We start from the raw sequence: 25412 nt of genomic DNA on the forward strand, positions 1-25412 counted from the left end.
AAAAAAGAATTTCGAATACGTTATTTGTTTTAATCGTACGATGTAATTTTTATCCATTTATTTACAAATATTATTGCTATTCATCCAAGTACACGCCAACATCAACAACAACAACAACGGTTTCAAGCATTAACAATCGCGATTTGCACGATTAATTAAACGGTTTCTTAAATTAGAGATGGCACAGAACATAGTAAAATATATAAACTTTGGCAGTATTAACGAGTTAATAAATTTAAAGAGCGTGTTAGAGGATCGTTTTGTATTGTTGTTAGAAAAAAATAAAATAAAACATGGCCAACTTGCTTAGAGATTGCATCTAGGCCACGACCTCTTCGGATACTTCATCCTTGTCTTCCTTCTCTTCAGTTTCTATTTTTGGTAAACTTCTCACACCCGCTGTTTTACGTATGGGTCCTTTTTTAGGATCTATAACTCTTTGATCGGGTGAAATGTTTCTAGTAATAAATACAAGGAAAAAAATCATTAAAGAAAACATTCCGTAAAAGACTTTAAAAAATGTAGAATTACTCACAGATATTTAAGATGTCGAGGACACTTTACAACAGACCCCTCGTCGCTTAATTCCATATATTTCATTCTAGATTTCATTGCTTCTAAATTTAAAACAGCATCAGTTATCTCTGTCATGTATGCCTTGCGCGTATCGTTAAATTTATGAAAAGACTGGAAGAAAAAAAAAATCAATTTTGTAAACAAAAGCATTCATTCAGTTCCTTAAATTATGCATAGTTCAATTCTTTACTTTTGATTCTTGATCCAACTTCCATTCCGTATCTCTAAGCTCGTTGTAGAGGCCATTCCTTTCTTTTTCTAATTGTTTTAAGTAACGTTGAAGCTGATGCTAAAAGAATTAGAATTTTGGACGGATAAACACAGCGAAAATGCTTTGTTTTCCACTAAAAAAACATCAAAAATCTATGAAAAATCTGTCTAAGCAACGGCCAATTTCCCCTATAGAAAAAAAAAAAAGGCGTAAAGCTGAATTTTCCCGTAGTTCCTAACCATTGCATTCTAACAATAAAATGGAATTTATCGACAATGCTATTAAAGTTTCTACTAAATTATTTGCATTTTTCTTCTTATCGATCGTTTAAAACACTTTAATATTTTTATCCTAAGCTATTTTAAGCAATTTTTTTTCAAGAAATACGAATTAAGCTGAACTGCAATACGAAGAAAGTTTTCTTCAAAGAAGAAGGCCAAAATTCCTTAATTTTTCCATTAAACTAATGAAAATTGATTGAAAAAGAAAGAATTAATAATAATATATTATTCTAGAAAAGGGTTTAACGTTAATAGTCTTTAGAGAAAAGTAGACTAGACTTTATTGAATTAACGTTTGTTCTATCAATTTTCGATAAATTGAACACGAAAAGTGGGCCATAGACGTAGCATCTACTCGCTAAAGAAATTATTTAAGTTTTTTAATATAAAAAAGTACATTTTAATCGAAAATATAAGCCAGGAGAGGGAAAAGAACACGCAAAGAGATGGATGACTTACTTCTGTCAAACTGTCAAGATCCAATTCTGCTAACATGGCCTGTATGCCTGTAAAAATGACACTGGCATCAATCATGGAACAGATTTTTCTCTTTTTTTAATATATATATATTTATATATTTTAATATTGTAAACTCGATCACGTTCTTTGATTTGAAATTCGATCACAGAAATTCCTGAACGAAAAAAATATATATGTGTGTGTAAACGTCATTCAAAATGACTGACGTGCACTTTTTATAGGCATTTTAAAGATCTAANGCCGTTTAAATCAGCGTAGAGCCTTTAAAAACATATTATGGCTTCTCCCTATTTAACATCCTACCAACAGGACTATTATTGGCAAGAGTGTGAACAACTCGATCACGTTCTTTGATTTGAAATTCGATCACAGAAATTCCTGAACGAAAAAAATATATATGTGTGTGTGTATAAACGTCATTCAAAATGACTGACGTGCACTTTTTATAGGCATTTTAAAGATCTAAAACGATTTAAAGCCCGTAAACTGCCATACAGATGACAAGTTTTATATATAAGATGTCAAATCCAAGTACAGTAAGGCAGTTTAGTTGCCATAATAAATCCAATATTTATAAAATAATCTTAGAGTTAAGGTGTTAAACGTTTATTATTTACCTTATTTGAACTTTTTATAAAATTATATACGTGTAAATGATGATATATGAGTTTTATTTGATTGTTATCTAATGGTAGGTCATAATTTCCGACGTGTCTGTCCTTCACGCTTTATATTAAAAGATTTATTTAGTATAGGATAACTTGGCTAATGTCATTTTATTTTTATACCTCAAAGGCATCCGATAAAAGTACTTTCGTGCTGTTCTTATCGTTTTATTTTACTAAATGGCGAATGTTTTAGCTATAAAACAGTCATTTAAATATAAAAATCGACTAAACTTAAACTATTTTGATTTAAAATAATTGAAGTATTAGTTTAAAAATATGTATATTTGTAGTCTTTTTAGTATAACACGCAAGTATATTTACAAGAGTAAAATTTATCGCTGTATCTCCGCTGAACAGCGACGCGTCACGCATATAAATATGCGAAAATAATAATAACCAGATTATTATTTTATATAAATATATAGCTAAAGTAATATTGTTTACACGAGTTGGTCATATTATGAATCATTTGTAGCTTTTATTTACTATTTTGTAAAAAAAATAAAACTTATAGGAATCTCTTTACAGATTTAGCAGGGCCACGTTAGATTTAATTAATAATTAGCAATATTTACTTAACAAGATACTGAATAATAATTAGTTTTAATATTTAAATATAAAATATATTAATTTAAACTGTAATCTATACTTTAATGTATTATCGTTCCAATAGAAAATGTTCCATTCTGTTACACCGTTTCATTAATTTAATAAATATTTTTTTATATAAATAGTATAATTGTCGAGGTGTACTTTTTTAATTTAAATAAAATATTCTTCTAAATAAAATATAATATAAAATCACATCAATACCTATCAATTTGTTACTCCTTGTGATCCTGGTTGATGCAACTGCGTACAAGAAAACTTGGGTTGATAAATATTTAATTGTTTTATTTCCATCTTGAGAAATTTAAAAATTATTAATAAAAAAAACAAAATTTAAATATTTCGTGTCTATAAAATTCTACATATATCTACTGTATTTATTATTTCTCTACATGATTTATGCTGTTTATAATTAAAATATTCTAAGAGATTTCTTTATGAAATTATCGATGTTTTCCTCAATAAAAATGTTTGATTGATCACCTATATTCTGGGTTAAACTCTGTATATATTTATTCAAAATCAATAGCGAATCTTCTCTAATGTCATGTAACTTCTATATAATTGATATATACATCCTGTTCTANATGAGACATTTTTGGTTGAGTGCCAACAGGTGCTTAAGCTAAATTAGCGATGAACCAATACTAAGCGTTGACTCATCGTTGCTTTTCCATACATTTCTCCGGCTCTTGCAATACTTTTTAATAATAAAAAACACCGCAAAAAACGCAATTGAAATGAGTATGAGTATAAATTTATTTTTACAAAAAATACCGATCGATATTTTGTATTAAAATTGCATTTTAAAAAAATAAAAGCCGATTTGCTCACTAAAAATACTGATGTTGATGGATGAGCTGATTAAAAAAAATAAATATTTAAATTTTTACGGTTTAAATTTATAAAAAAATAAATATAAATTTCTTTAATAACATCCGATTAAAGATTTAAAAGCGTATTTTTTTTTAAACAGAGATTAAACATGGCGTAAATCAAATCATAAATCTCTCGCTCTCGTCCCGAGATTTTGCGCTGGTTTTTTTAAATATCCAAAAACATTGTATTATAGATGAGTGGTTAAAGAAGAATCGACCCGCTTAAAAATAGTTTGCAAACTTATCTATGTGTAATGCAGAGTTAAATAGATCCAAGGTTTCGGCCGAACTTGGCTCTTTAACTCTTTTTGTTTCCTGTATCCGTCTTTTGTGAAGGTAAGTACGTTAAGTAGTGTGACGTTGCCGAAACGATTTATTGTATTTTCTAAACTACTAATCGATTAATCGATTAATTATGGTGTTCCGAAAGTCGCCGCTTCGTTTACGTCTCTAGAATATCGAGCTGGTTTAACGCGCCTACGTATACGCCGAGAGGGGGGAAATCACGATGCGTCACGCTTACTAAAATTTCTTTGGACTGCACGAAATATTGAAAAGTGATACAACTTCACTAGTGACTCTTCTTTTGCAGTGTCTGACATGCAGAAGAATAAGAATCAAACTAATAGCTCTAACAGACTGACGATCGTCCCGAAAAAATTGTGGAAATCAAGAGCCAAGTCGCAGACAAGAGTACCTGCAACTACTACTTGCGCTTGGATGCCTGAGGTGAGACATATAACTTTAAATATATAAAAATTTATTTATTTTTGGATGGTAGATTTACGATTTTCTTTATATATATACGAGANTAAATATTTCGTGTCTATAAAATTCTACATATATCTACTGTATTTATTATTTCTCTACATGATTTATGCTGTTTATAATTAAAATATTCTAAGAGATTTCTTTATGAAATTATCGATGTTTTCCTCAATAAAAATGTTTGATTGATCACCTATATTCTGGGTTAAACTCTGTATATATTTATTCAAAATCAATAGCGAATCTTCTCTAATGTCATGTAACTTCTATATAATTGATATATACATCCTGTTCTACGTGATTTTGATAATTATTAAAGTTTTTAGATGTAACACTCACCATCTTGAGTCTGATTTCTTGCACTGTAAACCCTATCCTGAAGCCAATCTCTTTGACCTTCTAACTGTTGATTAACTTCTACTTGAGTATAATAGCGAATCTTCCATTCATCATCTACACAAACACTTTAATTAGTTTATATAGTTTATAATAAGCATAAATCAGCTTATAAATAATAATAGTATTACCTTCGCTAATATCCATATTTTCAGTTTGTTCCTCTAAAACTGAGACAGCTTGTTGCAGTTCTGCTATAGATTCTTCTAATACTTTCCTAGTTTATATGATTTATAAATGTATATAAGAAAGTATACTTTACTCAGTGTAAGTTACTTTTAGCTAATTGACCCATACAAAACTTATTGGTCATTTTACCAAAAGTAACTGGTGCTAATTGTACTCACTTTTTCCTTTTTTCGTCGTATATTTCTAACTTGAGACGTTCTAAATCGTCGAAGTCTGCAACCTCGAGGGTGACGAGTTTTCGAGGCATCCTGCACCAACGAAGGATTTAAATTGACCATCGACTGAATGAATTCTCCTTCCTCCCTTCGTTTTGTTATCGTAACCTTGTTTTTAGTTTGTTGCTAGGTAACCGAAGTCACGTTCCAATTAACGTTGGTCATCTGGTGGAGAAATTCCGCCATTTTATTTTTTATTATTATTTTTATTTTTATATTTATCGAAGTATTAAAAGTAAAATTATTCATTAAATTTATTTATTTTTTAAATATATTTTTAAGGGTTTTTAGTTTTTAAATGGCTAATTTAACTTCGTTAGGCTAATTTCTCGACGTATAATTTAGCAATTATCGAACAATTTATTCAATTCTACTTAATAAAATGATCGGATTTATTTAATTCTGCTTTAGAAATTCTCTATTATTATGTAATTCGGAGAAAAACAACGTAACAGATGGCTCAATCGAGTTTCGTACCGTAACGTTGGACAATTTCGAGAACCGTCGTGCGTCACTTTGACGCCATTTTTTAAAAATTTTACAAGCCTTAAAATGGTATAAAATAATTTAAAATAATTAAAATATATTCATTACACCGCGGGAAAATATTTTAAAATATCATCGCGCGCTTTCTGCTTTTTAAATTTTAAATTATTTCGACCGCAGTCCGTTCTAGAAGCCGTTTAAATCAGCGTAGAGCCTTTAAAAACATATTATGGCTTCTCCCTATTTAACATCCTACCAACAGGACTATTATTGGCAAGAGTGTGAACGTGAAACGTAAGAGAAGATTTATTTATTAAAGTCTAATCGAGCGTCTGAACTTTAAAAAATAGGATTTAGAAGGTAAATTTTATCGCCATTCTACTTAAAAGAATTTTACTTTTTGGTTGCAGGCCACGTAACGAGTACGAAAGAAGATTAGTTTGGTCCAAGTGTCCGTGGCGTTATTACCCAAAAGTCGGACAAACCGAGTTCACGCGACAGTATCAACCGTGGGGTATTCTTCCACGTTGGCCCCATCTTTTTACTATCGAAGAAGTTCACGAGCATCCTCGAGATAGAAAGGTTTGAGAGAAATTTCTATCTTGTGTACAACTGAGTCGCGCGTAAGAATTAAGGATCCCTCTGACAAATTTTGATCCCCGTCCCCCTCTCAAACTTTAGACGTTGAAACGTAACATTTTTAGACACATCTTTCGAGGCGAAATAGACCTTTCTGCTACATTTGTTTGCTAACATGTCGAAGAGAGGTAGGCCCTTATTCTTGTATTTAGTTGCTAATCTCCACCATTAAACCTTTCCACGTGCCCCCGTTAAGTGTCCTGTTCCCCCTCTGGATGGCCGTGTATCCAATTATCTCTTCGCTTTTATCGACATTTTTCAAACTGTAGACATTTTCCTAAGTAGGTTACATCAATTTAGTTCTCAACTATTCAATTTTATAATTAAACTCGTTATTTTAACGTCGTGTAATTTAATCATTCATGATTTATTATCCCCAACTGTGCTACTTATTATCAAAAACTTCCGTCGAACTTTTTTCGAAATGAATAAATTCAATTCCGAAGAATATTCCAACAAAAAGACCCGCGTTATAGCGGGGTTAGCACTGTTAAATCGCAAATTACGTTTGCATACGCTTATATCGCAAATTGGATGAGCTAACTCCTCCATTCGTACGATTAATATAGAGTTAGTATAGCCTATTTTTGTGCTTTTTCAAGCGGGAAAATGTTACACGAGTTGTTAATTATTTACAATAGACTCGTAATAAAGAGCTAAACGTAAGTAGCGGTAAAGACCTTGTATAAAATGTATGCATGACGGCGCAACTGCCATGCATGCAAAAAAAAGTAAGGTATGCGCGCCGCGGCGCTTCGCGACGTCGCGAAGTGGCGCAGATCCTTTAAAAAAATAATTATCTTCTTGAAAACTAAAATAAACATCCGGAAATAGTTTTAACAACACATAAAAGCGAAATTATTTTTTAAAATTTATTTATAATTTTTTTAATAACGCATTTACGTTATCGCGCGCGCTGACTTGTCGTCGCTTATGAATACTTATAATAAATGAGGGTCTACTAATCTTATATATATAATCATATTTATAACATAACATATTTAACATTGTATTTTTTATAAATTGACGATAATCGTTTTAGTTAATTTCATACGCGAAGCGACGTGGCGACAAAGAAGAGCCGCGCGCAGCGACGTCGCGGCGCTTCGATCTCACTTTTAAACCAAAATAGCGTAACAACGCTAAACAATCGCCTGAAGATATCTCCGCATATAGAAAAAAACAATGTTATCGACTATATTTTCCATATTAAATTGTTCCCGAGATATAGAGCGTGACGGACAGACGCTTCGAAAATTACGTGTCATTAACATACAATAATTACTTCTAAAATTAAACGAGCTCTTTAAATATAGATTATTTTTATAATTTGTCTCTCGTAACAGCATACAGGAGGGCATTTGATATCGAAATCCTTGGATAATTTAGGAAAAGATGACGACTACATCCCCGCGCGTTACGAAGAACACTCGAGAAGAGTGCGACGTACGATTGCATTTATGGTGGATAATATTAATAAACATCTTAATTTAATTAATTTTAAATGAATTTTTGGGTATTTTAGATCATTTAACACTTCCTCCGATAGAGAAAGATGCGTTTAAATCCTTGCCATCGCCAGAAATTTGCCAAAGTTCTTTCAGAGCACCCATATGGTGCAGAGGAGAATTGGAAAAAATTCCAAGAAAGAATGAAGATAAAGGTACAAAAACGCCAATACAAACACTCAAAACTTAATTAATTTGATAAAAATATCAGCCATCTTATTAAATTATGCATTAATATTATCAATTTTTATTTTATTTATTTTTTGCAGCTGTTCGTATACATCAACCGCGATACCCGTTCGAGTATCCAACTTGGGAGAGTGTATACATGTACGATTATAAATGGGATCTGCAGGCCGATTAAACGACCAAAAAAATAAAAAACAAATAAATCAGTTGGCATCTACAAAATTAACATAAAATTAGCATCGATTAAACCGCTCTTCTAATCACTTACAGCGCATATAAATTAAAATGTAAAGTTTATATTCCCGAATAAACACTAGATAAACGTTAAAAGTTAAGTTTCGTCCGTGTTCTAATAATAAATTCAAAGTTTAAGAGAAGTAGAAGATTTATTTTTAGATCCCTTTAACCACTGGCAAATTGTCTGTTGTGTATCTACACACGCTCTCACTCACTAACTTAATAGCTCGATAAAAAGCCTTTGACACTAAAACACCAGAATCTCTCTGTCGTGCGAGGAAAATTGCCATTTTCTGACCAATCAGCATCGCTACCGATTGCAAACACCCCCCCACGTGGACGGGACTTTAGTTTGGTGGATGAGAGTGGTGCAGTCACTGATGTAGATCGATCAGAAGTATGGGAGTATTTGGCTTGGATAACGAACAAGATGGTAAGCAATTCGTTACCACGTCGTAAAATAACTTATATTTTTATATAATATATACATAAAAATATACGGTTTAATGTAGGTTTATACAGTGCAATATTCTTAATGTGTTATCTAGTAAATTACAGTTACATTTTCTTTATCTAGGGAATAGCGTAAGCAGTAATATGTAGACTAATTCTATAGTCAGTTCTCGTATGAGGGACATTAGTAAGATTAAGTGTACCTATACGAATTAGGACATCCGAACTAAACTTAAAAAATAATAATAATAATTTCATTTTTATACCCTTTAAAACCTATATTTCCTCTTATGTATGTAATTACGTGTATACTTACATATAATTTATTGAAACTAAGATATTAAGGTATAAAAACAGAAAATTTAGCGAAAAATTATATTGATTTAATATAATAACGCATAAATTATGTAAATTTTCTACAAATTCCGCATAAATTATGTTAATTTCGCGTAACGTCCGAAACAAAAACAAGTAAGAACTTGACAATAGAACGGTTGCGCGATTAATTTTAATAATTACTTCCGCAGATTTGTTCCAAAAATTTTATATTTTTAGAATTTTTTCTTTTTTAAGGATAGCCTACAAATAAATTATCGATAAAACTGTATAAAGCAGTTATATAATTTTACTTAACTGGCCGTGTACATTCTCCATTTGAGTGTTTATAAACCAGTACATAGGTACTCAAGCATGAACGTACGTGAATTGAGGTATATGAAGTAGGAATATAATTAACTCGGTTGTTATTGATATAAACGATATGAATGCTATTTTTTGATAATGGTTTTAATTATTTTCGAGGTTGGACTCGGCTCCTTTCGTTAATTGTTTAATAAGGGGGGTGAACGAGTCGATAATTGAACACATTCCTTTGACATAGAATTCTTTAGCTGTTGTCCAACTTTCGCTGTGATGTCACTTAGCTAGAAATAAACCTTGACATTTAGCGTCATTCGCATTGACCTTCAAACGGGGTTTAATAGATGAGCATCGAAACTTTCTAATTAGTACTTTTATCCGCTCCTTCAACTTCGATTATTCTTAAAAAAATACGTACATAATTTTATTTTATAATTTACTAACTTTTGAACAGTTTTAAAGGAGGACTAAACAAGAGAATAACACATCATCTCTTAACTTGGTGTAATAGGAAGAGGAAATTGAGAGCAGATGTTTGTGGAAAAATCTATAAAAATGTGCGTGAATTATTCAGTGTAGAATAAAATGTCGTTTCTTTCGAAGTAAATTATGAGTTTTTTGACATTTAAAACAACTAGAAAGCTATAAAAATACTTAAGTTTAGACACAGACGGTGGTCAAGTTTACAAATTCTTGATACAGAGCAAAGGATAACGGAGATGAGAAAGTCATCAATGATTAACTATGCTCGATATGTCCTCTCTTAAAATAGATATTGGCAAACTGCTCTAGTGCATCTGTACTTCGAGAAAAATCATGTTTTATATATACAGCAACGACTCCACCATTTAATAATCGTGTTCCACATCATCTAATATTGATATAATGTGAATTTTTTTCGAGATTTCTCTTTATTAATGAGTATTTCGATCGATATTTCCTCTTATAACGTTCTTATAAACGAGATTTTAATAACTTTCCTCCTCTCCAAAACAAATGTGGAGTGCACTCGAGTGGCAGAAACATTAAATATTGTTCCGAATTCGAACAAGATAAACATTTCGAAGTTTTTCAAGGCAAAGTCTAGAACAATGAAATATAGCTAAAGAGGTTCAAGAACTATTTCGGAGCTAAATATAGATACCTTCTGTTTATTTAATGACAGATCTAGACAAATTCGTTCCTTGTGTTTCCAAGCAACTTTTGCCAGAAGAAACAGATCTAACCATTAAAATATATTTTTTAAACTATAAAAACTTGTTTCTGTAGCGGTATTCTCTTAAGAAAAACACTTCTACTCATTAAAAACGCAACCCACTCCTTACAAAATTAACATAAATTGCCACAATTTATATAAAATTTAAGACTACTTAGCATTATAAGCCTACCAGCATCAATATCAAGTTATTTTACTATTAAAATCCATATTTTTTAATAGTAATTATAAGTATTACTGGACTTGTCGACCTAAATTACCGCCATATGAGGTCCTCAAAATAACAAACTTTTAACGCCTCAGGCCCTAAGCTGTAGTTTATATATAAATCTGAACCCCGAATCTGTTATCAATGAGGCGAAAAAACAAAATCTGACACAAAATTCGTTACTCGTTACGTTGTCACCTAGTTATCAATGGTGTAACGGATAATATTCTTAGAATATAAAAGAAAAAAAACCTTAAGATTGTTATGGCTAGGTGTTCATTAATCGTCATATGATCGTTAGAGTAGAAATTCTCATTCATCCGGAAGGAAAGGATACAAATGACATACCTTGTTAGTAAGCTGTACCTCTGACATTTCGATTTTTCTTGCTATTATGGTAACTTCGCTTCCATTTTTTTCTGTAATAAATTGGATATTATCATTCTAAACGATTTCTTTAAATAAATCGACCTTTTTTTCTTGTTTTAATAAAATTTTGATTTTTCTTTTTTGGAATTGAAAAGTAGCCAGACAAAATTAATGTGGAGGAAATTCGATATATTTTCGTCTCACGCCGATATCGAGAACTTCTAAAGATAAGGTTTCCATTATATAAGCCAATATAATGAATTTTGTTCGGGTTATTAAACCGAGAATTGTGTTACGAGTTAAATTTATTTTTAAAAAGTTTTTATTACTAATATAATTAGCGTATTGTAGAATCTCCTTTAATATTTAGCCTACATTTATGCTTACACTGTGTTTAAAATCATATAAATTAGCAGTAAACTATGTTAACTTTGTACAGCAAAGTTTAAAATATTCTAAATTACTCCTCATTACTCATTTTGTAACATCTCCAAAAGGATGTTTTAAAGTGAAAACGTGAAGTTTATTTCAATATTTCTACTTATTTTGACTAATAAATATAGCATTTCATTCTAGTAACTTTAATTTTTAATATTTAAAGTAATATAATACCACATTTGCAAGTCAATTCCACTATCACATATCATTATTGTATGCAGTTGGCTATTATATCAGTTAAATAATTATATATTTCCTGATTAACGTCTACAAACATGTCTTTATTTGACATAAATTTTTAATATTTAATAAAATATAATGGCTTATTTGTAAGTCTGTCAGTTGCCACGCTGTGTATTGTATGCCATTAACATCCAGGTAAATACATGAATAATTATAATTATATCATTCATATATTCATCTAACTGATAATGGTATACTGTATAGACTTACATACATAAAACGAATTGTTAATATTTAATAGAATATAAAGCCATATTATAAATCTATAATATTGCAACTTATCATGGCATAAGCCTATATGTCATCATAAGTTGCTATTGTGTTGTATGCCATTATCATTTAGGTAAATATACATAGTTTAATTCAAATATTTACCTAAGAATAAAGGCATGTATGTACTGTACATACAAATATGGCATTAAATTCTATTATTTGGATTTGTTATTTTAATTAACTGATAATACTATACTTACCGGTACTTATTTGTTACATATATATATCATAATTAATTCCTCCTTAATTGATATTTTCATATATTCCTATTAATATTATTGCTTCGTTTATGATTTTCTGGCAGTCCCTTCGTGTTTAGTTAATTATGTTCAGAGTTAATTACATACTTTCATTCATAGATTCATAATTATATTAATACTTAATGAAGATTCATATTTACAAGTTCATGTGACATTCCTAGAAACTTCCTGTAATTAAATATCATATTGTATTTTGTTCATAACAAATTATTTTTTATCATTTATGAACAATATCTAAACTATTACCTTTAAAAAACCCACCGAATTAGAGATGTAACAGTTGATAATTCAATTTTCTTGATTAAATATGGCGCATAACATATAATATGCGGCAGAGACGCCCATTAGGGACAGAAGACCCAATATTTGAATTAAATGAAAACATCTCAAGTGTTGCCACACGAAATTAAAATTATTTCAACGTTACCAATAAAAAAAAAAACTTTTTAATATTAATTCAACAATTCTTCTTGTTCTACAATTATAAATCTACCATTTCGTTTATTAAATTATTTTTCCTTTTTAATATTTGAATTAAAATCAAAATGTCTCTTGTTGCCAAATTTGAAATTATGTTTTTCAATGTTGCCAATTTAAAAACTTTTATTATTATTAATATTTATTCACATATTTTTCATCTCTATGATTAAAAATTTTTCATTTCCTTATTTATTTATTTTGAATATTTGAATTAAAATGAAAACATTCCACATGTTGCCAAACGAAAAAAAAATTGTTTAAATGTTGCCAACTAAAAGAAAAAAAATAATAATACAGTTTAATTTTCACTCGAAAATCATTCACTCTGAGTATAAATCTTTCATTTTTATTATATTTTAAAATATTTTTCTTTAAATATATATACATTAATTTCCACAATAATTATTTCAATTTATTAAATTTACAAAATAAAAAATAAATTAAAGCTAAATTAGCGATGAACCAATACTAAGCGTTGACTCATCGTTGCTTTTCCATACATTTCTCCGGCTCTTGCAATACTTTTTAATAATAAAAAACACCGCAAAAAACGCAATTGAAATGAGTATGAGTATAAATTTATTTTTACAAAAAATACCGATCGATATTTTGTATTAAAATTGCATTTTAAAAAAATAAAAGCCGATTTGCTCACTAAAAATACTGATGTTGATGGATGAGCTGATTAAAAAAAATAAATATTTAAATTTTTACGGTTTAAATTTATAAAAAAATAAATATAAATTTCTTTAATAACATCCGATTAAAGATTTAAAAGCGTATTTTTTTTTAAACAGAGATTAAACATGGCGTAAATCAAATCATAAATCTCTCGCTCTCGTCCCGAGATTTTGCGCTGGTTTTTTTAAATATCCAAAAACATTGTATTATAGATGAGTGGTTAAAGAAGAATCGACCCGCTTAAAAATAGTTTGCAAACTTATCTATGTGTAATGCAGAGTTAAATAGATCCAAGGTTTCGGCCGAACTTGGCTCTTTAACTCTTTTTGTTTCCTGTATCCGTCTTTTGTGAAGGTAAGTACGTTAAGTAGTGTGACGTTGCCGAAACGATTTATTGTATTTTCTAAACTACTAATCGATTAATCGATTAATTATGGTGTTCCGAAAGTCGCCGCTTCGTTTACGTCTCTAGAATATCGAGCTGGTTTAACGCGCCTACGTATACGCCGAGAGGGGGGAAATCACGATGCGTCACGCTTACTAAAATTTCTTTGGACTGCACGAAATATTGAAAAGTGATACAACTTCACTAGTGACTCTTCTTTTGCAGTGTCTGACATGCAGAAGAATAAGAATCAAACTAATAGCTCTAACAGACTGACGATCGTCCCGAAAAAATTGTGGAAATCAAGAGCCAAGTCGCAGACAAGAGTACCTGCAACTACTACTTGCGCTTGGATGCCTGAGGTGAGACATATAACTTTAAATATATAAAAATTTATTTATTTTTGGATGGTAGATTTACGATTTTCTTTATATATATACGAGACGAGTGATATGGGAAATTATATAAACATTCTTTGTACTTCTGTAATGGGTCATCGACTCCATATTTCTTACACTTTTTGATACCTTAATATGCTTTTATAAATGTCAAACTGCTTAATATATGCTTATAAAATTAATTTTAAAAATATTTTAAACGCTTATTTATATTTAAAATATTAAAACTTGTTCCTAAATCCTCGAAAATTGCATTTAAAAAATGTATCGTCGAACCTACAATTAGACTGAAGTTTTTCTCATTTATTAATATTTATAAACTTTAAAATTTATTTAAATTTATAATTTATAGAATAAAGAAGTATTTAAACATTTTAAAATTAATTTTATTAATTAATATTTATTAAAAATTTGCTGTAAAGTAGGTCATCGACTCCACTTTTTAATAGAGCTTTGATAGCAAATTGAGCATTTTTGACGTCGTTAAACATTTATAAATTAAATTTTCTTGAATATTTAGAGTTATAAATATAAAAAAGAAGAAATTTTAGCTATTTTTAACATTTAACAGCTATCGAAAATTCGAAATTTGCGTAAGAAAATGGAATTGAGCGGGGGATAAACCGTGACGACATAATAAACTGTGCCAAATCTAACTGGCAAAAATTGTTGTCAACATCATAAGAAATGTATATACATTAAATTTAATTATAGAATAAATGACTCACTTGATTTAATAATATTTAAGTTAATTTTTTTCTTTATATTTATTAAATTTTTTAAAGGGTAACTGTTGTTGGAAGACCGAAAATGGATACAAAGTGACCCTCTCAGCTTGCAATCTTTTGACACTGAGTGAAGTAGAAAGGTTAGCTTTACAACAAATGGCTCTAACTAAATTGAGAGCCATGAATTTGAACTGTAAAGTCGATATACCTAAAGGCAAGTTTATCATCATTTTTATATTATTTGTCTTCCTTAATTCGATGGCGAAGTGACGCGATGTTGCGTCGCGTCTTGGCGCGTACCATTTAAATAGCTAAAATACCTTTTGAAAATAGTAAATAAGACAAAAGTTGTCTTGGTGCAATGTATCCAAACGAGATTTTATCTACAAATTCTTTAAATATCGCCGTCACGTCGGCGATTTCGTATTGAAAATTTTTAAATTTTGCGTATAAAAAGTTAAAAATTATTATTTATTCGATCATTTTCTTTGGTTTTATATGAATATAATTTATTTTCCTCCATTTCCTATCCTAAAACAATCGAAGATGCGAGCGACGTCGCGCCGCTTCGCATGCATTTTTAAGAGGCTGTAATTTTGGCAAAATATAGCGAAGGACCATGAAATTACATTTCCATAATTTTCTCTTAAACAGAAACAGAATTCCACTAGCGGCTTTTTCCTGTCATTATTAGTTCTTGAGATATAAGGGCATAAAGATTACAATCTGTCTATCACGTTCTAATTAATTATTCAATTTTTTTTAAAAATAAACCTAATTAAATCGTTAGTATAAAATATACAATCTTTTAATTTTAGCTGATAGCTCAGCTTTAAAAATGAAGCGACGAACAGCTTTACTAAGAACCAAGGCCAAAACAGCTACTTTGGATGGCAAAGGTATAAATTTTATTTTAATTAATTAATTATTTATTTATTTTATACTCACTTAATTGATGTTAAGCCATTTTCTTTTCTTAGACATTCCTTCAGAAAATTCATTATTTGGAATACCTTTACAGCAATGCATACAGAAAGAACGGCTGTCACGTCATAGAGGTTCGGTGCAACCTTTACTCGCAGTCGATGACGTCACGAATTACCCAAATTTTCTCGATGACGCTCGTTTAGGTGCCACTTCCAAGAGAAACAGCTTGTGTCCGGTAAGGTAAACTGTAATTAAAAACCTCAATTAAGAAGAAAATTCAACATTAAAGACAGATATATATCACGCTAGGATAATATCGAAGCCCAAACGGATGATAATGATGGCTACCTGAGTAACATGGAATCTTCCGATCCCCAGATACCAAATGTTGTGAATTCGTGTGTTCGACATTTGGAAGAATACGGTAAATAACTTTAATTAATAATTTTCTTATAATTAATGTTCTTTTTTAAAATAAAAATAAGTTTAAATATCCAGCAAATTGTGGGGTTTTCTTATAATCACCGCATCAAAACATGCCGATAACCTAATAAAAATAAAGAATTGAGAGTTATATATGTTACCTATCAATAAAATCACACTAAATTTCTCACGAAATTATTTAAAAACTCAAAAAAATCCGTATAAAAGTGAATATCTACGCTTCACAGAGAGAAAAACGTACTCGGCATCTTCTGCCCATGATCAGAAACCTTTTTTTTATCTACAGAAAGTCCTGTATTTAATGCCAAATTCTTTTATTGATTAATTAATTTAATAGCATAAAAATGGACCACAGAAATTTGTAAATTTTGGTTATCGTTGGGTTAACAAGTATTTATCTGTTAACCAAAATCGAAAAGGTAGATTTAATTTTCGTGCAGAAAATTTGATTAAATTTAAAAATTTAATACGTAAATAAGTGATCGAGAAGCCATATTTAAAATTATTATTATTGATTTTTTAGTTATTATGGACAAATTCTCCTCCGAAACATGGCTATCCCTTTTAAAATGAGACATTTTTGGTTGAGTGCCAACAGGTGCTTATCTCACTTGGGTGGCTTTTTATATGTCCTCTTTGTTTAAAATTATCAAAGATTTAAAAAATTTATCCAGTTAATATTCTTATTATCTGCACAAATGTTTCCATTTAAAATAAAAAATTTAAATTGAGAAAGTTAAGCGGCCGCCATTTTGTTTTATTTCGAAATACCGAAACATCGAACATAACTTTGCAATAAAATAAAAGTTTTAAGATTTACTAAAATAATAAAGATCTGGCAACATTGTCTCTCATAGTTGTAACGGCAATGTTGCCAGATATTTTGCATATATTTACTATCTATAAGAGTGCCATTAATATAGCGGCACATCACCATAGATTACACTAAATATAAAATTCGGAGTTTCGTTTTTATTCTTAACCATCGGGAAACTTCATAACGGATCGTAATGACAATGAAATACTACAATAAGTAAATTTATAAGCAATGCTCAATGTGAAATCATTTATAACAATATTTCAAAAATATTTATCATCTCATCTTATTAACAATTACAGTACCGCCCCCACTATTAAATTTCATTACAATTTATATATCCAGATTACATAGTATGATACACTCCTATAGAACTGAGGGTCCGAGTTCGAATTCGATCTGGATTCTTTGCCTAGATTAGCTTCCGCATCATCGACGACATCATACGATGCTTCTGTATTATTACAATTTGTAATTTTTCTGTCATTTTGCGACTATAAATTTAGCTTACGATAAAATCAAATTAACTTTGTTAATTCACGCATTTCAGGACTGCACACTTTGGGATTATTCAGAGTCACCAGTTCCAAGAGAAGAGTTAGACAGGTAATTTGAATTTTGAATAAAGTCACGCGTGCCGCGCATCCAGACATTTTTGTTCGCGTAAATGTCAAAGATTTCGCGATAGTTCAGCAACGCGGAAGGAAATTTGTAATTTTTACACGATAAGCTTTTATCGATTTGCAGTTGCGAGAAGATTTAGAAAGTGGATCGATAGTGAACCTGAATGAAAATCACCATCCTCACGACGTTGCCCAATTACTGAAAGAATATTTTCGCGATCTTCCCGAACCACTTTTGACCAGGGATCTCTATTCGTGTTTTGTGGCCGCCCAAAGTAAGCCTATCGGATAGAATTATATCCTAGATTTTAGTCGGATTATCATCATATAAAATTTTAAAAAATAAAATTATACTAAAACTAAAATTTTATTTTAAAAAAAATTGAAGTTTTAAAATTCGAAAAACCACGCAAACTGTCTTGACGTCGGGAAAGCAGGCGATCTTTCCTTGCTAAAGCAATGCGCATGTAAGAAAGTGCAAATTCCGCCATTTTGAAAAACTTTGTTTGTTTGTTACATTACTTATCATTTAAATAAATTTAAAAAATTGTTTCAAACAAGAAGTTAACGGGAAAGTATCCTAAATGTTACGTTTGTACCCGTTACTAAACGAGAGCCGCCATATTGGAAATCCATTAACACTAATTGTTTTATGTATTTTTCTAGGACAGAAAGACGAAAACAAACAATTGGATATAATCCGCTATTTAATATATTTGCTACCAGTTCAAAATAGAGATACTCTATGGACGTTGTTGCACTTTTTATCAATTGTAGCGCAGAATGCCGTCGATACTTGCAGCACAAATGGCGTCAGAGTAAGTACATTTGTTTTAATCTTCCTTTGAATTAATAATCCATACTGACAGAACGCATTTTAACAAACATAAAATCTATTGCCTCGTCACTGTTAAATAAAATTCGAATTTACCATTCCGGGATCGTCCATAAATTGCGTAACTTTACTTTAAACTGCCATCCCAACCTGTAACGGTACGTAACGGCCACACGTACCCACTCCTAAAGTTACGTAACTCGTATTCTCGATGACTCCCTTGATTTTACTAAGGAATAATACTTGGCACGGTACCGAATGTTACATTATTTTATTATTTACAAATACTAATTATGTGTAATGTACAAATCAGTGGCGTAAACGGTACATTTCACCATGCAACACTTTGGAAACAAAAATGAATCGTTCTGTAACCCAAGGGTTGAGACCCTAGCATTCCATAACGTTTTTGTAACTACCCATTCGTCCTTAGTAAGGTATGGTAACAATTACCTGCATTTCCAGGTTACACGACTTATGGACAATGGTTTTTTTTACAGAAGTTATCTTTCATATTTAAAAATTTAAATTTCAGTGGTTATTTATTTCCTATCTTGCTACCTTGTACACAATATACAGGCATGAGAAAGATCTGGCATTGCAGTGGAACTAATGCACCATACCACATATTCCTGCACCTGGATAAATGTTCACGAGTATCCTGTATATATTAATTTTATTTATGGATTCATTAAGTTGATAATGCCAAAGTAATGTACATAAAATAAAAGGCATTTGGACAGAAACAGATGTTACTTCTATGAGTACATATCACGAAATAATAAATTATTAAGGATTTGTTCTATTCTATTCTGAAAAACGAATCTATATAGTTTTTCATTTTTGACTATGTCCCTAAAACACACTAACACAAGCTTTTTAATCATATTCATCGTGGATTTGTCCTTGCTAGCAATGGGGTGACCGGATTGTGAGGAATGGGGATTGATATATCTGTGAATAATTCCTGGGTTCACCAGCCCGAGCCGGAATTGAATCTGGATCCTCCCGAGTGGTAAGCCGATGCCTTTACTGCTTCAGCAGTGTTTTATTGAGAAAACAAAAAGATTGGTGTACATATTTATCATCAAAAAATTCTGATTTTGGATTATAAAAATATCAATTAGAATGAAAAACTAAATTGAAACAAGAATTAAATACAATCTTCTTGAAAATTCAAGCCTGACTTGACTCTAAGCCCACGTCTGAGCAGAGTATTAAATATTAGGTAAGCTCCCAATATTAAATATTCTATGTGATGGCTAGATAGTCAAGGTGGTGAAAGCATCAGACTACCATTCTGGGAACCCAGAATCAAATCCAGGTGAACAACTCCAGGAATTTTTTCTTGGGTTTAGTCTGTCCCATATATTTTGGGGCCGCCCCTCACTATCTAGCTAATTTCCATTGTGCATTTGGCTGAACCCATGGAACCCATGATCGATATGAGAAAAAAAAAAAAAATGCTGTCTTAGAACCTGCAAGTCAAAGTGAGTCAAAAGTAGAACAATTATATGCAAAGCTATGATCTTATGAAAATTGATATCAAAAGTCCTAAAAATCACCTGAATAAGTCATGTGGCATGAATTATCCTATTATTATTACAGGAAATTGTTTTGTAGAAATAAAATAACTCTTAAAGGTGTGGAATTGTTTCTTTGTGAAACCAAATGAATTTGTCTAACTTTCTAGAGTTTATCTTTGGTTTCAATGATTGATTGATTAATTTATTAATGTGAAGCACCAACAAATTTAGGCTACTTAGCAGTCACAATTATGTCCATTGTGGGAAGATCAAATCTACAATGGAACTGGCCACATAGATGAGGTATGTGAAAAATGCCCTAAACAATACTATCCATGATGAATTATGAAGATTTGAATTGGGTTAGATAGATTATAGTTTATTGATAACAAGTAAAAATATAGAAGCACACATAGATAAACAAATACAAAAGCATATAAACACACAGACGTTATAGCTCAAAATTAGTTAAATTATATTTTGGATAATTAAATTTATTAAAACATGAAAGTTTTATTGGTACAGGGATCGTGTTTTTGTACTAGGAGAATACATTGTAAATTTTCTAAAGAAATTTTGATAAAGGTAACTTATTTTAATTATGTGTATCCATATTCCAGCAACTGGGAAACAGAATGGATTCGTCAAATCTTGCCACTTTATTTGGTCCAAACATCTTGCACACGTCACAGAAAAAAGGAAAAGATTACGAATATGTTGTAGAGAGGGCATACAAACCCGAAGAATGCTGCGACGTGATCAATGTGGTTCAGAAACTCATAGATAACTACAGGAGACTATTTACGGTAAAAATTTCTACATTAACTTATGTACGTATGAATACATACATATGCTACGAATGGTATGAAAATATTTTAAGTTAAGATAAACTACGTATTTCAATATTTTTACATACATATTGATGATGCAAATAATTTCTATGACTTTTATCTAAGATGTTTTAAAATTATTTGAACTTTCAATAGGTGAAGGCAGACGATTTGGACAGTACTTATCGTCGTCTTCTTCTAGAGGATCCGGATGCTCTACAGAATATATTAAATAAACTCTACATCCATAAATTAGAGTAAGTTTATTTAAGTCTATTTATAAACTTTATCATGAGAAAACTTTCATTATTGTAAAAATAGAATTATTATTTACAAAAGAAACTCAATACAGTATAACACTGATCAATTATAGTATTCTAATTTTTATGATGATAAAAACAATTCTAACTATTGGTATAAAACTTTACTGCAAAGTTGTACAAAATTTGTACAATTTATGCAATATTAGACTTTGTTGGCAGAGATAAATGAAAAAGCAAATTCTTTATCAGATAAGATTTTTCCTTTGCTACAAAATAATAATATTCCGTCATGCCAAACAATGTAATTCAGCAAATGATGAAAATTTTGTAAATTTTGACATTAATAATTTACTTTAATTTATGTACTCAACTGATTTTTTTTTAAAACAAATAATTTTACATAAATGACTTGTGATAAATCTGAATGAAAGTTTTTGACACATTAAATTTATATCTAAAAATGCACTTAAAATTTTTTAAACTTTATGGACATTTTATTAATTTTAAACAATTAAAATATGAGAAAACAATTTTGAAGAATGTGATGCAATACATTAACTAAATTTTAAAGTTTTTTTAAATATGGCAAGCTTAAAAATTGTACATATGTCATTTGTTATTGTGAAATGTTTTTTCTTGTGTCGGACTTCAAAATAACTGTTTATGGAAAGAATGTAGTAAAATTTTACAATAACTTCCTTATAGTTATATGCAAGTGATATTTTTATCACAAGTAAAAAGTGGAAACTATATCAAATGAGCAATTATTTATTGACATTGCCACAATGTTTAGCTGCAATTTTTCATCACAAAGCTCCCAATTTTAATAGTGTCTTGCCCTGTACATTGTACTTTTCCTATTAACGATTGAGTCGTGCCGGTCATCTAACTCCATTTGGGAGAAAATTTTTTAATTGAAATAATGTGATTTCTGTGTGATAGTTAATCAGGGCTTCTTGCCCGTAAGCTTTCTATATCTGGACTATATTCCATCTGGACTTTCATCAATCTAACTCCATTCTCAAGATTAAGAAAGGATAGGCAGACAGAGACAAACAGATGGATGCCAGTGGGAATTTACAGGTCTACAATTTTTGAAAATTGCAGCCCAATAACCAGGCCCTAATAATAATTTTATAGTAATTCTGTACAAATCCATGATCAACAAAGATTGCAGTGACACCATAATCAACAGTTTTATGCAACTAGTAGAACACTGAGACAAGTGTTTGAATGTTCATAGAACATTCATTTTCAACAAAATAATTCTAATAGGAATATGAAATTTTTTAAATGTGCAGAAAAAACCAATTTAGAGATATTTAAAATAACGTCTTCATAATTTTTGTTAATAGTTTCTACTTTTTTTATTTTAGTTCTTATTTAACCATTCCTTATATTTCAGTATACTATTGAATTAACCTTTGTTAAGCTAGTGGTTCTCAAACTATTCATAATAGTACCTTTGATGATGATAGAAAAATATTGTATCTCTTATATAAATTTTAAACAACATATTATTTCCATAGGATTTTCATAAAATACATATGTATTTTGTAATTTCAGTTATGTTGCTAGAATATCTACTAATCATTTTGTTAGATAATGTACTGAATCTATAAAATTTAACAAAATACTTTGTGACAACACTAACATTATTATATGGGAAGCAGCATATTAACCTGACAACTTTTAAATACAGCTGTGAGACTGTGGCAGAGTTGAAACAGAGCATCAGGGATGAAGTGGCAACAATTTCCTCTTAAATGTTCTAAAAAGTCATGTGAAGTTTTAGGGAATGATTGCAAGAATGTGCAGACAACAATAGACACCTTCTTATGGATGCAATATTCAAAAAGTTATTATTTATAAATCCTTGGTTAAATGCTTTGAGATTAAGTGCAGGATGATGATAAATTTAGTTTAGCATAATTGCATAATGTATATTATTTTAATTTAAAAACCATCAGGTTAATCAGCCACATCTTGTATAAAGAATTTTGTAATGATACTTTTACAAAGGAAAGTCAGTAAATTGATCACAGACTAATATATAATAGCTAAAAATGTCAGTTCATAATTTCTAAAGTGTTATTAGATGGCAGCACAATCCACTTTGATGATTAATTCAGGTAGTAGACTCTAGACGTTGATTCTGGACTTGTACATGTCCAGCTCAGTTTCAAAAGGTAACAATGCTTGAGAGTACAGTTGAAGAGCAGTGTGCTGTTGTGCATTTTTGTGGGAAAAAGGATTTCCTGGTAAGGATATTCACTAGGACAGGGATGGTGAACCTTTTTAAGTCTGCGTGCCACACAGTAAGCATATTAAGCATACTTTTCTTTAAAAATGTTTATGCATGCAGAAGTTTTAGACTTCGAGTAACTATATTTAAATTTGGCCGAATGACCGAGTGGTCAAAGTGGTAGCTATCGCTCTTGTAGACCCAAGGTCAAAACCCCAGAAAATTTTCAGGTGGGTATCCATTCTTCACCACCCGGTTGTCCTATTGTGGACTTGTTAAATAAAAAAGCCCTCTTAGTACCCACAAGGCAAAAAGAATTTTAAAAACTATATTTAAATAAATAAAATAATATGCTGTAATTAGAGTAAATGTAAAGAACCTGATTGAAAAAGATGGTAAATCGAAATCATATAATTTGTTACGTGCCAGATGATTTCTTTGACGTGCCACTTTGGGCATGCGTGCCATAGGTTCGTCACCTCTGCACTAGGAAATGCTTCCTATTTACAGTGAGAAGTATTTTTTGCATAAAGCAGTATACAACTTGTAAATTATTTTGAGGATATTCAAAAATTGCTGATGAAGACTGACCTGGTCACTCTGTTGAAACTGTAACAGAAACAACTGTGCAGTGAATGGAAATGATTTGAGCTGGTAGGCAAGTAATTGTAAACAGTGTAGCAACTGCACTAGAGAGTATTTTCAAGGTTAGGTTTAGTTTATTTGTATACAGCAACATGACATGTGGGTGATCTGTTAAAGGTGGGATACCTTCTAAGATGACTTTCTAAGGGAAACTGACCCCTATTTAGGTGTTACAAATGTGAAGAAAACCTGGAAAACTTCATGTGGCCAGCCCATTGATGAGGCACAAACTCACGAACAACCAGTCTTCAGTGGTTTTATCCACTTGGCCACTGGTGGGTCTCAAGGTTTAACCTATATCATAATGTATGATCATTTCAATTTCTGGAAAATGCATAGTGGGGCCAGAAAACTTAAAGATGTTGCAAAGTCTATTTGGTGTATTCTTATCTAGTACAAAGATGAATGATAAGACACACTTAACAGGATTATTACTGGAAATGAATCATGGACCCACCACTATCAACTCAAATAAAGGCATGCCTCAATGCAATGGAAACATCCTTTTTCACCTTCAATAAAGAAATTAAGCAAAGAAAGTTATGCTTACAGTGTTTTGGAAACCTCAAGGAGTACTGCCCATTTCTAGAAGCAAGGTCAAAATGTAAATGACTCAATAATAGAATTCAGCAAAGCTTCAGACTATGATTGCAAAATATGCAATGGCCTAACCAACCTGACCTAACCAACTGGAGGATTATTGTTTCATCACAATAATATCAAACCTTATTTGGCTCGATTGGCCCAGAAAAAACTAAACTAGGCTGGATACTTTTTAAACATTCAATACTTTGTGACTCCAACTTAGCCCCAAGCAACTTCTACCTGTTCTGGCCACTAAAAAAGTAGCTTGGAGGCAAACGTTTTGCAAGTGATGAACAGGTTAAATGGTAGTCATATTATAGCTCATATATTCCAGCTGATTGTTTGTGTTATCCATTTAAATGTTTGGATGACCACATAGCTGTAAATAGAAAGATACTGTTATATGATAATAATTATAACAGTAATGTCACATTTTTATAAAAGAACGTGTTATTTACCACCACATTTTCTTTCGTCAAAATTCCTCAAGGAGTAGCACCAGTCTGCAAACTACCACTTTAAGTAGCATTAGTCTAGATGGGCATAATTATGGGCAGTTTATATTCAGATA

General features: G+C 30.6%; 3 protein-coding genes across 7 annotated transcripts in view; 2 read left to right on the forward strand and 1 right to left on the reverse strand.

The window, feature by feature from the left end:
- LOC111620897 (coiled-coil domain-containing protein 169-like) lies at positions 1-12833 on the reverse strand. 5 transcript variants are annotated; one of them, XM_023362913.1, is made up of 11 exons: positions 12676-12833; positions 12370-12597; positions 11195-11265; positions 5215-5436; positions 4999-5084; positions 4811-4924; positions 3030-3119; positions 1528-1574; positions 767-865; positions 536-687; positions 1-458 (listed from the first exon to the last, which is right to left on the reverse strand). In XM_023362913.1, the coding sequence occupies exons 4-11, from the start codon at positions 5301-5303 to the stop codon at positions 320-322; spliced, it is 816 nt and encodes a 271-aa protein (XP_023218681.1). In that variant the 5' UTR covers positions 5304-5436; positions 11195-11265; positions 12370-12597; positions 12676-12833; the 3' UTR covers positions 1-319. The 5 variants fall into 5 exon arrangements, with proteins under 5 accessions (XP_023218681.1, XP_023218685.1, XP_023218682.1 ...); XM_023362917.1 differs by having other exon boundaries at positions 3030-3068; positions 12676-12832; XM_023362914.1 differs by having other exon boundaries at positions 12691-12808.
- LOC111620903 lies at positions 5880-8423 on the forward strand. The gene is made up of 5 exons (XM_023362925.1): positions 5880-6051; positions 6168-6339; positions 7743-7842; positions 7922-8059; positions 8174-8423. The coding sequence occupies exons 1-5, from the start codon at positions 5987-5989 to the stop codon at positions 8266-8268; spliced, it is 570 nt and encodes a 189-aa protein (XP_023218693.1). The 5' UTR covers positions 5880-5986; the 3' UTR covers positions 8269-8423.
- The window catches only part of LOC111620892 (rho GTPase-activating protein 6-like), an 18910-nt gene continuing 2024 nt past the window's right edge, over positions 8527-25412 (forward strand). The window contains exons 1-11 of the mRNA XM_023362908.1: positions 8527-8763; positions 14201-14337; positions 15159-15315; positions 15920-16000; positions 16082-16263; positions 16338-16452; positions 17840-17895; positions 18037-18187; positions 18579-18730; positions 20894-21079; positions 21260-21360. Coding sequence (XP_023218676.1) covers positions 8730-8763; positions 14201-14337; positions 15159-15315; positions 15920-16000; positions 16082-16263; positions 16338-16452; positions 17840-17895; positions 18037-18187; positions 18579-18730; positions 20894-21079; positions 21260-21360 — 1352 coding nt within the window. The 5' untranslated portion in view covers positions 8527-8729. The remainder of the gene's footprint in view (positions 8764-14200; positions 14338-15158; positions 15316-15919; positions 16001-16081; positions 16264-16337; positions 16453-17839; positions 17896-18036; positions 18188-18578; positions 18731-20893; positions 21080-21259; positions 21361-25412) is intronic.

Source organism: Centruroides sculpturatus, unplaced genomic scaffold (genome assembly GCF_000671375.1).
Source record: "Centruroides sculpturatus isolate CEXI.00-Female unplaced genomic scaffold, Cexi_2.0 scaffold17, whole genome shotgun sequence".
Classification (NCBI taxonomy): Eukaryota; Metazoa; Arthropoda; class Arachnida; order Scorpiones; family Buthidae; genus Centruroides; species Centruroides sculpturatus.

Excerpts from the sequence above, each read along its gene's own strand:
- LOC111620903 (XM_023362925.1), top strand. The coding sequence starts at position 5,987 with ATGGCTTCTCCCTATTTAACATCCTACCAACAGGACTATTATTGGCAA. Across the intron at positions 6,340-7,742 it reads AGCATCCTCGAGATAGAAAG|CATACAGGAGGGCATTTGAT; the intron begins GTTTGAGAGAAA and ends CTCTCGTAACAG. Across the intron at positions 7,843-7,921 it reads ACACTCGAGAAGAGTGCGAC|ATCATTTAACACTTCCTCCG; the intron begins GTACGATTGCAT and ends TGGGTATTTTAG.
- LOC111620897 (XM_023362916.1), bottom strand. The coding sequence starts at position 5,303 with ATGCCTCGAAAACTCGTCACCCTCGAGGTTGCAGACTTCGACGATTTA. Across the intron at positions 866-1,527 it reads ATCTTGACAGTTTGACAGAA|CATCAGCTTCAACGTTACTT; the intron begins GTAAGTCATCCA and ends TAATTCTTTTAG. Across the intron at positions 459-535 it reads CCTCGACATCTTAAATATCT|AAACATTTCACCCGATCAAA; the intron begins GTGAGTAATTCT and ends ATTTATTACTAG.